The sequence below is a fragment of the Macaca mulatta genome, chromosome 3 (assembly GCF_049350105.2).
Source record: "Macaca mulatta isolate MMU2019108-1 chromosome 3, T2T-MMU8v2.0, whole genome shotgun sequence".
NCBI classification, from domain to species: domain Eukaryota; kingdom Metazoa; phylum Chordata; class Mammalia; order Primates; family Cercopithecidae; genus Macaca; species Macaca mulatta.
Genome location: NC_133408.1, coordinates 104,548,819 through 104,566,182, shown reverse-complemented (window position 1 = coordinate 104,566,182; position 17,364 = coordinate 104,548,819). Strand labels below are relative to the sequence as shown.

At 37.9% G+C, this 17,364-nt stretch overlaps 1 protein-coding gene across 2 annotated transcripts in view; it reads left to right on the top strand.

The window, feature by feature from the left end:
* The window catches only part of STK31 (serine/threonine kinase 31), a 134,803-nt gene that overhangs the window by 79,288 nt on the left and 38,151 nt on the right, over positions 1-17,364 (top strand). For both annotated transcript variants that reach the window (XM_015133895.3, XM_077996988.1), the window contains exons 12-15: positions 6,412-6,591; positions 7,054-7,170; positions 8,424-8,543; positions 9,574-9,705. In XM_015133895.3, the coding sequence (XP_014989381.3) occupies positions 6,412-6,591; positions 7,054-7,170; positions 8,424-8,543; positions 9,574-9,705 (549 nt within the window). The remainder of the gene's footprint in view (positions 1-6,411; positions 6,592-7,053; positions 7,171-8,423; positions 8,544-9,573; positions 9,706-17,364) is intronic.

Here is a 17,364-nt window from a genome sequence, read left to right as displayed (position 1 = left end):
AATATCCTGCAGAGCATTTTCCAAGTTGGTTTCAATTTCCCCATCACTTTCAGGCACACCAATCAGATGTAAATTTTGTCTTTTCACATAATCCCATATTTCTTGGAGGCTTTGTTCGTTTCTTTTCACTCTTTTTTCTCTAAACTTCTCACTTGATTTCATTCATTTGATCTTCAATCACTGATACTCTTTCTTCCAGTTGATTGAGTCGGTTACTGAATCTTGTGCACTTGTCACATAGTTCTCGTGTCATGATTTTCATCTCTATGAGTTCGTTTATGGACTTCTCTGCATTGATTATTCTAGTTATCCATTCTTCCATTCTTTTTTCAAGGATTTTAGTTTCTTTGCACTGGGTATGTAGTTCCTCCTTTAGTTCTAAGAAGTTCGATCGACTAAAGCCTTCTTCTCTCAACTCGTCAAAGTCATTCTCTGTTCAACTTTGTTCCATTGCTGGTGAGGAGCTGTGTTCCTTTGGAGGGGGAGATGTGCTCTGATTTTTTGAATTTCCAGCTTTTCTGCATTGCTCTCCCCATCTTTGTGATTTTATCTGCCTTTGGTCTTTGATGATGGTGACGTACTGATGGGGTTTTGGTGTGGGTGTCCTTTCTGTTTGTTAGTTTTCATTTTAACCCTCATGACCTTCAGCTGCAGGTCTGTTGGAGTTTGCTTGAGGTCCACTCCAGACCCTGTTTGCCTGGGTATCAGCAGCGGAGCAGAAGATAGAATATTGCTGAACAGCAAGTGTTGCTGTCTGGTTCTTGCTCTGGAAGCTTTGTCTCAGAGGTGTACCCAGCCGCGTGAGGTGTGAGGTGTCAGTCTGCATGTAGTGGGGGATGTCTCCCAGTTAGGCTACACAGGAGTCAGGGACCCACTTGAGCAGGCAGTCTGTCCGTTCTCAGATCTCATCCTCCGTGCTGGGAGAACCACTGGTCTCTTCAAAGCTGTCAGACAGGGGACATTTACATCTGCCAAGGTTTCTGGTGCTTTTTAGTTAGCTATGCCCTATCCCCAGAGGTAGAGTCTACAGAGGCCGGCAGACCTCCTTGAGCTGTGGTGGGCTCCACCCAATTCGCGCTTCCCAGAGGCTTTGTTTACCTACTTAAGCCTCAGCAATGGTGGGCGCCCCTCCCTCAGCCTCGCTGCTGCCTTGCAGTTAGATCTCAGACTGCTGTGCTAGCAATGAGGGAGGCTCCGTGGGCGTGGGACCCTCCTGGCCAGATGTGGGATATAATCTCCTGGTGTGCCGTTTTCTAAGACCCTTGGTAAAGCAAAGTATTAGGGTGGGAGTTACCCAATTTTCCAGGTGTTGTGTGTCTGAGTTTCCCTTGGCTAGGAAAAGGAATTCCCTTCCCTCTTGCGCTTCCCAGGTGAGCCAGTGCCTTGCCCTGCTTCAGCTCTTGCTGATTGGGCTGCACCCACTGACCAGCACCGACTGTCCGACACGCCCCAGTGAGATGAACTTGGTACCTCAGTTGAAAATGCAGAAATCGCTTTGTCTCTGGCTGCAGCCCGACCTTCAGGTCTCCTCTTCTCCGCTCTGTGCCCTATTATCCTGGAGGCCCAGTCTCTGTGGCGCTGTGACCTGCAGGTATTGGGAGATCCACAGCTAAAACGCCAGGACCCCCTGAAGCCTAGAAATGGTCTTCAGACAATCGGTAATAACAAACTCCTCCAAGCTAAAGGAGGTTGTTCGAACCCGTCACAAAGAAGCTAAAAACATTGAAGAAATGTTCAACAAATGCCTAACTGTAATAGACCGTGTAGAGAAGAGCTTCAGTGACCTGATGGAGCTGAAAACCATGACACGAGAAATACGTGATGCATATATAAGCTTCAGTAGCAAATCTGATCAAGTGGAAGAAAGGGTATCAGTGATTGAAGATCAAATGAATGAAATGAAGCAAGAGGAGAAGTTTAGAGAAAAACAACTAAAAAGAAATGAACAAAGCCTCCAAGAAATATGGGACTATGTGAAAAGACCAAATCTACGTCTGATTGGTGTACCTGAAAGTGACAGGGAGAATGGAACCAAGTTGGAAAACACTCTTCAGGATATTATCCAGGAGAACTTCCCCAACCTAGCAAGGCAGGTCAACATTCAAATTCAGGAAATACAGAGAACACCACAAAGATACTCCTCGAGAAGAGCGACTCCAAGACACATAATTGTCAGATTCACCAAAGTTGAAATGAAGGAAAAAATGTTAAGGGCAGCCAGAGAGAAAGGTCGGGTTACCCACAAAGGGAAACCCATCAGACTAACAGCACATCTCTCAGCGGAAACTCTACAAGCCAGAAAAGGGTGGGGACCAATATTCAACATTCTTAAAGAAAGGAATTTTCAACCCAGAATTTCATATCCAGCGAAACTAAGCTTCATAAACGAAGGAGAAATAAAATCCTTTACAGACAAACAAATGCTGATCGATTTTGTCACCACCAGGCCTGCCTTACAAGAACTCCTGAAGGAAGCACTAAACATGGAGAGGAACAACCGGTACCAGGCACTGCAAAAACATGCCAAATTGTAAAGACCATCAATGCTAGGAAGAAACTGCATCAACTAACAGGCAAAATAACCAGCTAACATCATAATGACAGGACCAAATTCATACATAACTATATTAACCTTAAATGTAAATGGGCTACATGCCCCAATTAAAAGACACAGACTGGGAAATCGGATAAAGAGTCAAGACCCACCAGTGTGCTGTATTCAGGAGACCCATCTCATGTGCAGAAACACACATAGGCTCAAAATACAAGGATGGAGGAAGATATCCCAAGCAAATAGAAAACAAAAAAAAAAAGCTGGGGTTGCAATCCTGGTCTCTGAAAACACAGACTTTAAACCAACAAAGATCAAAAAAGACAAAGAAGGCCATTACATAATGGTTAAGGGATCAATTCAACAAGCAGAGCTAACTATCCTAAATAGATATGCATGCAATACAGAAGCGCCCAGATTCATAAAGCCCTTAGAGACCTACAAAGAGACTTAGACTCCCACACAATAATAATGGGAGATTTTAATATCCCACTGTCAACATTAAACAGATCAATGAGACAGAAAGTTAACAAGGATATTCAGGAATTGAACTCAGCTCTGCACCAAGTGGACCCAATAGACATCTACAGAACTCTCCACCTCAAATCTACTGAATGTACATTCTTCTCAGCACCACATCACACTTAGTCCAAAATTGACCACATAGTTGGAAGTAAAGCACTCCTCAGCAAATGTAAAAGAACAAAAAGTATAACAAACTGTCTCTCAGACCACAGTGCAGTCAAACTAGAAATCAGGATTAAGAAACTCATTCAAAACTGCCCAACTACATGGAAACTGAACAACGTGCTCCTGAACGACTACTGGGTACATAATGAAATGAAGGCAGAAATAAAGATGTTCTTTGAAACCAATGAGAACAAAGACACAACATACCAGAATCTCTGGGACACATTTAAAGCAGTGTGTAGAGGGAAATTTATAGCACTAAATGCCCACAAGAGAAAGCAGGAAAGATCTAAAATTGACACCCTAACATCACAATTTAAAGAATTAGAGAAGCAATAGCAAACACACTGAAAAGCTAGCAAAAGGCAAGAAATAACTAAGATCAGAGCTGATTTTTTTTAATGGGCTTCATTGATGTTATTGCAGAGGACATGATTTTTTTTTTTTTAATGGCCACAGAGTATTCCATGATGTTTATGTGCCATATTTTGTTTTTTTTACTAAATCTTTTATTTTATCTTTGGACACTGGGTCTCGCTTATTGCCCAGGCTAGATTGCCATGATGTGATTTTGGCTTACTTTAGTCTCAGCTTCCCAGGCTCAAGCAATTCTCCCTTACCTCATCCTCTCAAGTAGCTGGGACTACAGTGTGGATTACCATGCCTGGCCACTTTTTCTTTTTGTATTTTCCATGTAGACAAGATTTTGCTATTTTTTTCAGGCCAGTCTCAAACTTCTAAGCTCAGGCAATCCACCTGCCTCGGCCTTCCAGAGCTCTGGGATTGCAGGCATGAGCCACTGCTTCTGACCATACCATATTTTCTTTATCCAGTCTACCATTGATAGGCATATAGGGCCTGTCCATGTCTTTGCTATTGTGAATAGTGCTGCAATGAACATGCATGCGGATGTGTCTTTATAATAATTTATATTTCTTTGGGTATATACCCAATTATCAGGTTCCTGAGTCAAATGATAATTCTCTTTTTAGTTCTGTGAGGAATTGCCACACTGATTTTTACTGTTGTTGAACTAATTTACACTCCCACCAGTGAGTATAAGCATTCCTTTTTCTGTGAAACCTTGGTAGCATCTGTTATTTTTTGACATTTTTAAAATAGCCATTCTGACTGATGTGAGGTGGTATCTCATGGTGGTTTTTCTTTTAATTTCTTTCTTTTTTTTTTTTTTTTTTTTTGAGTTGGAGACTGACTCTGACTCTGTCACCCAGGCTGGAGTGCAGTAGCACGATCTCGGCTCATTGCAACCTCCGCCTCCCAGGTTTAAGCGATTCTCCTGTCTCAGCCTCCTGAGTAGCTGGGACTACAGGTGCCCACCACCATGCCAGGCTAATTTTTGTATTTTTATTAGAGACAAGGTTTCACCATATTGGACAGGCTGGTCTCAAATTCCTGACCTTGTGATCTGCCTGCTTAAGCCTCCCAATGTGCTGGGATTACAGGTATGAGACACCGTGCCAGCTTCCTTTTAATTTCTTTAATGATCACCTATGAGCTTTGTTTTTCATATGCTTGTTAGCCACATGTATGTCTTCCTTTGAAAAGCATCTGTTCATGTTTTTGCCTGCTTTTTAATGAGGTTTGTTTTTTTTCTTATAAACTTGTTTAAGTTCTTATTAATTCTGGATATTAGACCTTTGTCAGAGGCAAAGTTTGCAAATATTTTCTTTTCTTCTGTAGGTTGTCTGTTTATTCTGTTGATAGTTTCCTTTGCTGTGAAGAAGCTCTTTATTTTAAATAGGTCCCATTTGTCAACTTTTGCTTTTGTTGCAATTGCTTTTGGTAGCTTCATCCTCAAGTGTTTGCAGGTTTCTATGTCTAGAACAGTAGCTTTTAGGTTATCTTGCAGGGTTTCTTATAATGTTTTACATTTAAGTCTTTATGTTGAGTTGATTATTGTATATGGTGTAATTAAGGGGTTCAGTTTAAGTGTTCTACATAGTACAAGTTAGTTATTCCAGCACCATTTATTAAATAGAGAATTTTTCCCACAAAAAAAAAAAAAAAAAAAAAAAGAAAATGCAGAAATCACCCGTCTTCTGTTTCGCTCACTCTGGGAGCTGGAGGCTGGAGCTGTTTGTATTAGGCCATCTTGGGCGCCCCCCCCTCCAATTCTTTATTACATTAAAAAAATGTATTTATTATTGTTATTTATTTGTTTATTTGCTTTTATTTAATTATTATTAGTTTTTTTTTTGCCCACCTGCCCCAACAAACGCAGCCAGGCCAATTCATTTAGAAAATACCTTTAAGTGCAGTCAAGTGCTGCATGGTTTGGTCAATGATGGACTGCATATATGGTGGTGGTGCCATAAAATTATAGTACTTATTTTTACTGTACCTTTTCTGTGTTTAGATAGGCAATTGTTGTTACAGTTGCTTACATTATTCAGTACAGTAACAGGCTGTATCTAGGAGCAGTAGGCTATAGAATGTAGTTTGGTTGTATCGTAAACTGTATCATCTAGGTTTGCATCAATACACTCCATGATGTTTGCATAATGATGAAATTGCCTCATGTTGCATTTCTTAGAAGATATTTGTGTCGCTAAATGATGCATGATTGTCCATATATATGTTTAATGTCTTTACTTAATTAGAATTATTTGTATATTTTGGCATGTAGTTTTTTTTTTTTTTAGCAATAGGTCTTAGAAACTTTCATGGCAGGACAAACAGTAGTGATTCTTATGATAGACAAGAGAGACTCAGAAGGGTGATAGGGGTAGAGGGTGGTAGATGTTGAGAAGTTAATTGGTTCAGTGTACATTTGGATGATAGATACACTAAAGCCCAGACTCTACCACTACACAATATATCCATGTAACAAAATTACTCTTTTACCCAATAAATTTATACAAAAAAGTTAGGAAAATAGGGTAATTTCTACTTAATTAAAAACTGTAAGGATATAAAGCTTTCTATTTGTAACTAATTCACTTAATAAACTTTACTGTTATGGTCCAAATAAACCACCTTCTAGGTAGGTTTTTGTTTTCATCTCTGTCTGATGATTCTAAGTTGTATTTATGAAATTCTCAAGAATGGGGATTCAGCATACTGCTTTTCTGCGCCTTAGATCCTAACACAGTGCTTGAATCCTGAATGAGTTAATAAACTTTAATAAACAGAAGTGTATCTCTCTGCAGGATTTGTCAGTCTCTTTAGAAGCAGTGTATGGAGAAGCCAAAGAAGGAGCAAATTCTGATGAAATACTTAAAAAATTTTATGACTGGAAGTGTGATAAAAGAGAGGAGTTCACCAATGTTAGAAGCGAAACAGACGCTTCTCTGCAGCGTCTGGTAGCATGGTTCCAAAGAACCTTAAAGGTAATAAAAGCTCCTGCCCTGTTGTGTTTGTAGCATAAACCAGGGAATATATATTTTAAAAATCACATACTTTGTTCAAGAGCTGACATCGTCTACCTACTATGTATCAGATTTAAACTTGCCACCTTACCAGTCAAGGTTCTTTATTAGCTTTTAGTCAGATTGCTCCTTTTATTAGCCTCAAAAAAATCGTATCAGTCTTGTTCCTCCTTTTTCTCAACTTTTCCTGAGGATTGTCCTCTTCCCTCTCTTAACCATTTATTTTCTTACGGTTTGCTATGCATATGTACCTTTTTCCTTTCAGTGCATAAATTTTATGAGGGTAGGCACTTTTTTTTTATGCATTCTTATTTCTTTTACATTGTCCAGGGTATAGCTTAATACTCTGCTTCAGGTATTAAGGCATAATGCATGCTGATTGAATTAGATGAGATGTTTCATGTGTTTATTTTTGCAAATGAGGTTTTTGACCTATCGATGGAAGAACCACTGATTTCTGAAGACGCAGTAGATAATATTGATGAAATCCTAGAGAAGACTGAGTCGAGTGTCTGCAAAGAGCTGGAGATAGCTCTGGTTGTGAGTATCGATATTCTTTATTATTGTCGCCTTTGAAGCAGTGTGGTTTCCTTTCATGGTTAGAAAGTATTAACCAATAAGAGAGTTTTTCTTGCTAGTTAGAAGGTATTAAGACTGATCTTAGCTTTCTTCTAATAGGCTTGTTTGAAAGAGTAACCATGTCAAGTTCTAATCCAAACACAATGCAAAGTTTTATTCTTAGGTGACGTTTTTGTTTTAATAGGACATTTCACATAAAAAATCTGTTTAATTCTAAGAAAACCGCTCTTAATTTGAGTGAACAATCTGTCTAAATCATTTGATTCTTGAGTCTGTCATACCCAATGACTATAAGAAGAGACTCTTTAGAGTTTGTGAAAACTTAAAATCTGAGAGAGATCTGAAAGTTGACACACAAGATGGATTCGTCATCCTCTTTCTTTCACCATTGTGTATATTCTTTGTTACTGTGTCAAGGTAAAAATTAGTGTAGCTACTCCAAAGGGTGTTTTGTAATTTTATTTATTGCTCACTGGGACTCTTTCCCAGTTATTCAGGCTGCTTTCCAGTGTTTCAGTGGTTAGGCTTCTCATTTTCTTGTTTTTTCTTTTTTTTTACTTTTTATAATTTTATTCATATTGGCATTAAAAATACATGAAGAAGTTTTATATTGTTAAATAGTCCTGATTTAGATAGTTTTGTCAGAGTTGGTTTTAGAGGTAGTTGTTAACAGGCGATTTCTAAAAGTAAGGTGTTGAAGGTCTATATGTTGTTTATAGTTCTTATATTTAGCATATTAGTATCCCTGATTTCCATTAATGCCCTTACTCCACACAGCTTTGGGAATAATGGTGTAATAGGGGTAAAGTTTCCCATATGAATGGCTTTGCTTTTTTTAGAGAGACAGTGTCTTGCTCTGTCGCCCAGGCTGGAGTGCATTGATGTGATCCTAGCTCACTGCAGCCGTGAACTCCTCAATCTCCCTGCCTCAGCCTCCCTTGTAGCTAGGACTACAGGTGAATACCACTGTGCTCAGTTAATTAAAAAAATATTTTTTAGGGACTGGGTCTCACTATGTTGCCTGGCCTCCATATGAACATCTTTGATATCTGTCTTTCTTCTGTCTAGGAAAACATTCGTGTTTAAGAACTGTTTTGAAATCATTACAGAAATCCGTTAAAGGCATAATTTTGAAGTTTATCTATTGTTATTGGAGACTTTAGCTCTTTTGGATAGTCCTTTGTGTATAATTCTATGTGTGTGATTTCCTTTAGGATCAAGGTGATGCAGACAAGGAGATAATTTTAAATACATATAGTCAAGTACTGCAAAAGATTCGTTCAGAGGAAAGGCTCATTGCCACAGTACAAGCTAAGTACAAGGACAGTATTGAGGTTTGATTATGCTTTCTCTTATTGATCTTATAAATTGATGCTTTGAACTTTTTAACACTTAAATTTTTCTCTTGTTAATACTCAGTGTCAGTAAATTATCTATTATTACTAGAATTCACTATCAACTGGAAATGGTGATTTTTGATGATATAAATATATCAAATTTTAAAATTATTTTAAATCTATTATTTTCTTATGTCTATGAGAACCACAACCATTAACATCATTTTCTTTTTGTCTATACACATCTACTGTAGATAATTTGCTATATACAGAAAGATAAGAAATAAAACATTGCTTATAATTCCCTTAGCCTAAGAGATAATTTTAGAGTAGTTACTGGATGTGCATCTATATGTTTGTGAGCATATATATATATGCATCGCATTGTTTTGTAAGTTATTTCAAACATACTTTCTTCATGTAATGGTATATTATGAACATTTTTCTATATGATTAATGATTTTTCTATACTGTCATCTTGAGTGACAAAATCCTCATCCCTATGTAGATGTACAGCAACATTAACCATTAACCTTTCATGTGTGTTGGACATTAAGGTTACTTCCAATTTTTTCTACCATAAATAACACTGTACATATGTTTGTGCATAATTTTGTTTTGTTTTTATTTCTCAGATTTCTAAATTCTATAATTACTGAGTTAAAAGGAATGGACATTATTAAAACTTGATACATATTTTCAAACCACTTTTGGGAAAGATGATTTCAGTTTACATCCTCACTAGAAATTCCTTTTTCATCCATACTAACAATGTGTGTTTTATTGTATGTCTCAGTTTGAAATACTACTTTTGTCTTTGCTACTTTGAGTGCTGGAACTGATATTCTAAATAGAAACATGGATAAAAGGAAATCTATTGAATTATCTTGTTGAAAAATAAATATTTTCTTAGTATCTCAACCTGAACTCAGTAAATACTAGTTGAATCTTAACAGATAAATAATAAATGATCACTGTTCAATATTTTTCTTATGTGTTTGAAAATACATAACTTTTGTTTACTTAGTTTAAAAAGCAGCTTATTGAATATTTAAATAAGAGTCCCAGTGTAGATCACTTGCTGTCCATTAAGAAGACATTGAAAAGCTTAAAAGCTCGACTGAGATGGAAATTGGTTGAAAAGAATAACTTGGAAGAGGTAAGGAAACAGTTGATTCTTACTGATCTTCATGTGCATCTCATTTTACTTGGTCTCTGCTTCATAAAAATAATGCATAAATACACTCTTTAAGAGAGCCATTACATTCACAGTTTTATATACTTTATCTTGTTTTCTGTGTATATAAATAAAATTGAGATTATAGTAATAGTGTAAAAATTGTCCTATATCATTAAATATTCTTTAAAAACATTTTCCTAGGTTGCCTTGGTTTTTAGTAACGAACGTTTTAGAGTAATTTTAAAAGCTCTTTTGGCTTGGACTGTTAGAATGTTTATTGTAATACCAACTTGCTACATGCAGGTGACAGGGTACTCCCTCAAAGGTAGCGTTTTGTCATAAAGTATTTTTAAGATCATGGTATCTTTTGTTAACTCCCTTTTTATGGATAGATGTAATATTTCTTGCAAGTATTTTAAGTTGTTTTTATATGATAATAGAACTGGAAGGATTAGGATGCCCTAATCTGGACTAACTTCTTCCTTTAGGCTTGAAACTTTGTGAGTAAGATGGTAATACTTTGTGTTCCCTTGAGTATTTGATTTATGTACAACAAGGATCTGTGTTATGCCTTTAATCCAATTTGAATTATCTGTCTTCTACTTCTGAGCACTGAATTGGGAGTGGAGTGGGGACTATTCTAGAACTAATATCATAATCGAGGAGCTTTCTAGTTTTATTCTATTCTGGGCTTTCGGGAAGTTTTTTTTTTTGGTCTGAGTTTTCAACTTTTGGAGAAATCTGACTTTTATTATACTTGAAATTCTGGGATACATGTGCAGAATGTGCAGGTTTGTTAGATAGGTATACATGTGCCATGGTGGTTTGCTGCACCCACCAACCCATCACCTACATTAGGTATTTCTCCTAATGCTATCCCTCCCCTAGACCCCCACCCCTTGACAGGCCTGGTGTGTGATGTTCCCCTCCCTGTGTTCCCCTCCCATGTGTTCTCATTGTTCACCTCAAGTTATGAGTGAGAACATGTGGTGGTTGGTTTTTTGTTCCTTTGTTAGTTTGCTGAGACTGATGGTTTCCAGCTTCATACTTGTGCCTGCAAAGGACATTAACTCATCCTTTTTTATAGCTGCATAATATTCCATGGTGTATATGTGCCACATTTTCTTTATCCAGTCTATCATTGATGGGCATTTGGGTTGGTTCCAAGTCTTTGCTATTGTGAACAGTGCTGCAATAAACATACGTGTGCATGTGTCTTTATAGTAGAATGATTTATAATCCTTTGGGTATATACCCAGTAATGGTATTGTCAGGTCGAATGGTATTTCTGGTTCTAGATCCTTGAGGAACTGCCACACTGTCTTCCACAGTAGTTGAACTAATTTACACTCCCACCAACAGTGTAAAAGTGTTCCTGTTTCTCCACATTGTCTCCAGCATCTGTGTTTCCTGACTTTTGTGTATGTGTGTGTGTGTTTGTATGTTGCCTATGTTGTTCTTTTTTTTTTTCTCTTCATTGTTATACTTGTAAGTTCTAGGGTACATGCCCACAACATGCAGGTTTGTAACGTAGGTATACATGTGCCATGTTGGTGTGCTGTACCCATTTACTCATCATTTACATTAGGTATTCCTCCTAATGCTATCCCTCTCCCTGCCCCCCACCCCACAGCAGGCCTCAGGGTGTGGTGTTCCCCGCCCTGTGTCCAAGTGTTCTCATTGTTCAATTCCCACCTATGAGTGAGAACATGCAGTATTTGGTTTTCTGTCCTTGTGATAGTTTGCTCAGAATGATGGTTTCCAGCTTCATCCATGTCCCTGCAAAGGACGTGAACTCATCCTTTTTTATGGCTGCTTAGTATTCCATGGTGTATATGTGCCACATTTTCTTAATTCTGTCTATTATTGAAGGACATTTGGGTTGGTTACAAGTCTTTGCTATTGTGAATAGTGCTGTAATAAACATATGTGTGCATGTGTCTTTACTGTAGCATGATTTATAATCCTTTGGGTATATATCCAGTAATGGGATGGCTGGATCAAATGGTATTTCTAGTTCTGGGGCCTTGAGGGATTGCCACACTGTCTTCCACAATGGTTGAACTAGTTTACACACCCACCAACAGTGTAAAAGCGTTCCTATTTCTCTACATCCTCTCCAGCATCTGTTGTTTCCTGACTTTTTTTTTTTTTTTAAATTTATTTATTATTATTATACTTTAAGTTGTAGGGTACATGTGCATAACGTGCAGGTTTGTTACATATGTATACTTGTGCCATGTTGCTGTGCTGCACCCATCAACTCATCATTTACATCAGGTATAACTCCCAATGCAATCCCTCCCCCCTCCCCCCTCCCCATGATAGGCCCCGGTGTGTGATGTTCCCCTTCCTGAGTACAAGTGATCTCATTGTTCAGTTCCCACCTATGAGTGAGAACATGCGGTGTTTGGTTTTCTGTTCTTGTGATAGTTTGCTAAGAATGATGGTTTCCAGCTGCATCCATGTCCTTACAAAGGACACAAACTCATCCTTTTTGATGGCTGCATAGTATTCCATGGTGTATATGTGCCACATTTACTTAATCCAATCTGTCACTGATGGACATTTGGGTTGATTCCAAGTCTTTGCTATTGTGAATAGTGCTGCAATAAACATACGTGTGCATGTGTCTTTATAGCAGCATAATTTATAATCCTTTGGGTATATACCCAGTAATGGGATGGCTGGGTCATATGGTACATCTAGTTCTAGATCCTTGAGGAATCGCCATACTGTTTTCCATAATGGTTGAACTAGTTTACAATCCCACCAACAGTGTAAAAGCGTTCCTATTTCTCCGCATCCTCTCCAGGACCTGTTGTTTCCTGACTTTTTAATGATCGCCATTCTAACTGGTGTGAGATGGTATCTCATTGTGGTTTTGATTTGCATTTCTCTGATGGCGAGTGATGATGAGCATTTTTTCATGTGTCTGTTGGCTGTATGAATGTCTTCTTTTGAGAAATGTCTGTTCATATCCTTTGCCCACTTTTTGATGGGGTTGTTTGTTTTTTTCTTGTAAATTTGTTTGAGTTCTTTGTAGGTTCTGGATATTAGCCCTTTGTCAGATGAGTAGATTGCAAACATTTTCTCCCATTCTGTAGGTTGCCTCTTCACTCTGATGGTAGTTTCTTTTGCTGTGCAGAAGCTCTTTAGTTTAATGAGATCCCATTTGTCAATTTTGGCTTTTGCTGCTGTTGCTTTTGGTGTTTTAGACATGAAGTCTTTGCCCATGCCTATGTCCTGAATAGTACTACCTAGGTTTTCCTCTAGGATTTTTATGGTATTAGGTCTAACATTTAAGTCTCTAATCCATCTTGAATTAATTTTCGTATAAGGAGTAAGGAAAGGATCCAGTTTCAGCTTTCTACTTATGGCTAGCCAATTTTCCCAGCACCATTTATTAAATAGGGAATCCTTTCCCCATTTCTTGTTTCTCTCAGGTTTGTCAAAGATCAGATGACTGTAGATGTGTGGTATTATTTCTGAGGACTCTGTTCTGTTCCATTGGTCTATATCTCTGTTTTGGTACCAGTACCATGCTGTTTTGGTTACTGTAGCCTTGTAGTATAGTTTGAAGTCAGGTAGCGTGATGCCTCCAGCTTTGTTCTTTTGACTTAGGATTGTCTTGGAGATGCGGGCTCTTTTTTGGTTCCATATGAACTTTAAAGCAGTTTTTTCCAATTCTGTGAAGAAAGTCATGGGTAGCTTGATGGGGATGGCATTGAATCTATAAATTACCTTGGGCAGTATGGCCATTTTCACGATATTGATTCTTCCTATCCATGAGCATGGTATGTTCTTCCATTTGTTTGTGTCCTCTTTGATTTCACTGAGCAGTGGTTTGTAGTTCTCCTTGAAGAGGTCCTTTACATCCCTTGTAAGTTGGATTCCTAGGTATTTTATTCTCTTTGAAGCAATTGTGAATGGAAGTTCATTCCTGATTTGGCTTTCTGTTTGTCTGTTACTGGTGTATAAGAATGCTTGTGATTTTTGCACATTAATTTTGTATCCTGAGACTTTGCTGAAGTTGCTTATCAGCTTAAGGAGATTTTGGGCTGAGACAATGGGGTTTTCTAAATATACAATCATGTCATCTGCAAACAGGGACAATTTGACTTCTTCTTTTCCTAACTGAATACCCTTGATTTCTTTCTCTTGCCTAATTCTAGCTGGTATGAGATCATATTTCATTGTGGTTTTTGATTTGCATATCTCTGATGACCAGTGATGAACATTTTTTCATGTGTCTATTGGCTGCATAAATGTCTTCTTTTGAGGAATGTCGGTTCGTATCCTTTGCCCACTTTTTGGTGGGGTTGTTTTTTTCTTCTAAATTTGTTTGAGTTCTTGGTGGATTCTGGATATTAGCCTCCAGCTTTGTTTTTTTGGCTTAGGATTGTCCTGGCGATGCTGTCTCTTTTTTGGTTCCATATGAACTTTAAAGTATTTTTTTCCTATTCTGTGAAGAAAGTCATTGGTAGCTTGATGGGGATGGCATTGAATCTATAAATTACCTTGGGCATTATGGCCATTTTCACGATATTGATTCTTCCTCTCCATGAGCATGGAATGTTCTTCCATTTGTTTGTGTCCTCTTTTATTTTGTTGAGCAGTGGTTTGCAGTTCTCCTTGAAGAGGTCCTTCGCATCCCTTGTAAGTTGGATTCCTAGGTATTTTATTCTCTTTGTAGCAATTGTGAATGAGAGTTCCCTCATGATTTGCTCTCTGTTTGTCTATTATTGGTGTATAGGAATGTTTGTGATTTTTCCACATTGATTTTGTATCCTGAGACTCTGCTGAAGTTGCTTATCAGCTGAAGGAGATTTTGGCCTGAGACAATGGGGTTTTCTAAATATACAATCATGTCATCTGCAAACAGGGACAATTTGACTTCCTCTTTTTCTGATTGAATACCCTTTATTTCTTTCTCTTGCCTGATTCCCCTGGCCACAACCTCCAACACTATGTTGAGTAGGAGTGGTGAGAGAGGGCATCCCTGTCTTGTGCCAGTTTTCAAAAGGAGTGCTTTCAGTTTTTGCCCATTCAGTATGATATTGGCTGTGGGTTTGTCATACATAGCTCTTATTATTTTGAGATATATTCCATCAATACCTAGTTTCTTGAGAGTTTTTAGCATGATGAAGTGCTGTCGAATTTTGTCGAAGGCTTTTTCTGCATCTGTTGATATAATCATGTGGTTTTTGTCGTTTATTCTGTTTATGTGATGGATTATGTTTATTGATTTGAGTATGTTGAACCAGCCTTGTATCTCAGGGATGAAACTGACTTGATCGTGGTGGATACGCTGTTTGACATGCTGCTGGATGCGGTTTGCCAGTATTTTATTGAGGATTTTTGTATCCATTTCATCAGGGATATTGGTCTAAAATCCTCTTTTTTTTGTTGTGTCTCTGCCAGGCTTTGTTATCAGGATGATGCTGGCTTCATAAAATGAGTTAGGGAGGATTCCGTCTTTTTCTATTGATTGGAATAGTGTCAGAAGGAATGGTACCAGCTCCTCTCTGTACCTCTGGTAGAATTTGGCTGTGAATTTGTCTGGTCCTGGACTTTTTTTGACTAGTAGGCTATTAATTATTGTCTCAATTTCAGAGTCTGTTATTGGTCTATTTAGAGATTCAACTTCTTCCTGGTTTAGTCTTAGGAGGGTGTATTTGTCCAGGAATTTTTCCATTTCTTCTAGATTTTCTAGTTTGTTTGCATAGAGTTGTTTATAGTATTATCTGATGGTAGTTTGTGTTCCTGCGGCATCAGTGGTGATATCCCCTTTATCTTTTTTTTGTGTCTATTCTTCTCTCTTTTCTTCTTTATTAGTCTTGCTAGTGGTCTATAATTTTGTTGATCTTTTCAAAAAACCAACTACTGGATTCATTGATTTTTTGAAGGGTTTTTTTTTTTGTGTCTCTGTGTCCTTCAGTTCTGCTCTGATCTTAGTTATTTCTTACCCTCTGTTAGCTTTTGAATTTGTTTGGTCTTGCTTCTCTAGTTCTTTTAATTGTGATGTTAGGGTGTTGATTTTAGATGTTTCCTGCTTTCTCTTGTGGGCATTTAGTGCTATAAATTTCCCTCTACACACTGCTTTAAATGTGTCCCAGAGATTCTGGTACGTTATGTCTTTGTTCTCATTGGTTTCTGAGAACATCTTTATTTCTGCCTTTATTTCGTTATGTACCCAGTAGTCATTTAGGAGCAGGTTGTTCAGTTTACATGTGGTTGTGCCGTTTTGAGTGAGTTTCTTAATCCTGAGTTCTAATTTGATTGCACTGTGTTCTGAGAGACAGTTTGTTGTGATTTCTGTTCTTTTACATTTGCCGAGGAGTATTTTACTTTGAACTATGTGGTCAATTTTGGAATAAGTGTGATGTGGTGCTGAGGAGAATGTATATTCTGTTGATTTGAGGTGGAGAGTTCTGTAGATGTCTATTAGGTCTGCTTGGTGCAGAGCTGAGTTCTATTCCTGGATATCCTTGTTAACATTCTGTCTCAGTGATCTGTCTAATATTGACAGTGGAGTATTATAGTCTCCCATTATTACTGAGTGGGAATCTAAGTCTCTTTGTAGGTCTCTAAGGACTTGCTTAATGAATCTTGGTGCTCCTGTATTGGGTGCATAGATACTTAGGATAGTTAGCTCTTCTTGTTGAATTGATCCCTTTACCATTATGTAATGCCCTTCTTTATTATTATTATTATTTTGATATTTGTTGGTTTAAAGTCTGTTTTATCAGATACTAGTATTGCAAACTCTGCTTGTTTTTACTTTCCATTTGCTTGGTAAATCTTCCTCCATCCCTTTATTTTGAGCCTTTGTGCATCTCTGCATGTGATATAGGTCTCCTGAATACAGCACACTGATGGGTCTTGAATTTTTATCCAATTTGCCAGTCTGTGTCTTTTAATTGGGAATTTAGCCCATGTACATTTAAGGTTAATATTGTTATGTGTGAACTTGATCCTGTCATTATGATTTTAGCTGGTTATTTTGCCTTTTAGTTGATTCAGTTTCTTCGTAGCATCGATGGTCTTTACAATTTGGCATGGTTGCATGGTTTTGCAGTGGCTGGCACTGATTGTTCCTTTACATGTTTAGAGCTTCCTTCAGGAGCTCCTGTAAGGCAGGTCTGATTGTGACAAAATCTCTCAGCATTTGCTTGTCTGTAAAGGATTTTATTTCTCCTTTGCTTGTGAAGCTTACTTTGGCTGGATATGAAATTCTGGGTTGAAAATTATTTTCTTTAAGAATGTTGAATATTGGCCCCAACTGTCTTCTGACTTGCGGATTTTCTGCCAAGAGAGCCACTGTTAGTCTGATGGGCTTTCCTTTGTGGGTAACCTGACATTTTTTCCTTCATTTCAACCTTGGAGAGTCTGACAATTGTGTCTTGTGGTTGCTCTTCTCAAGGAGTATCTTTGTTTGTGGTGTTCTCTTTATTTTCTGAATTTGAATGTTGACCTGCCTTGCTAGGTTGGGGAAGTTCTACTGGATAATATCCTGAAGAGTGTTTTCCAACTTGGTTCCATTCTCCCCATCACTTTCTGGTACACCAATCAAACTGTAGAATTGGTCTTTTTGCGTAGTCCCATATTTCTTGGAGGCTTTGTTTGTTTATTTTT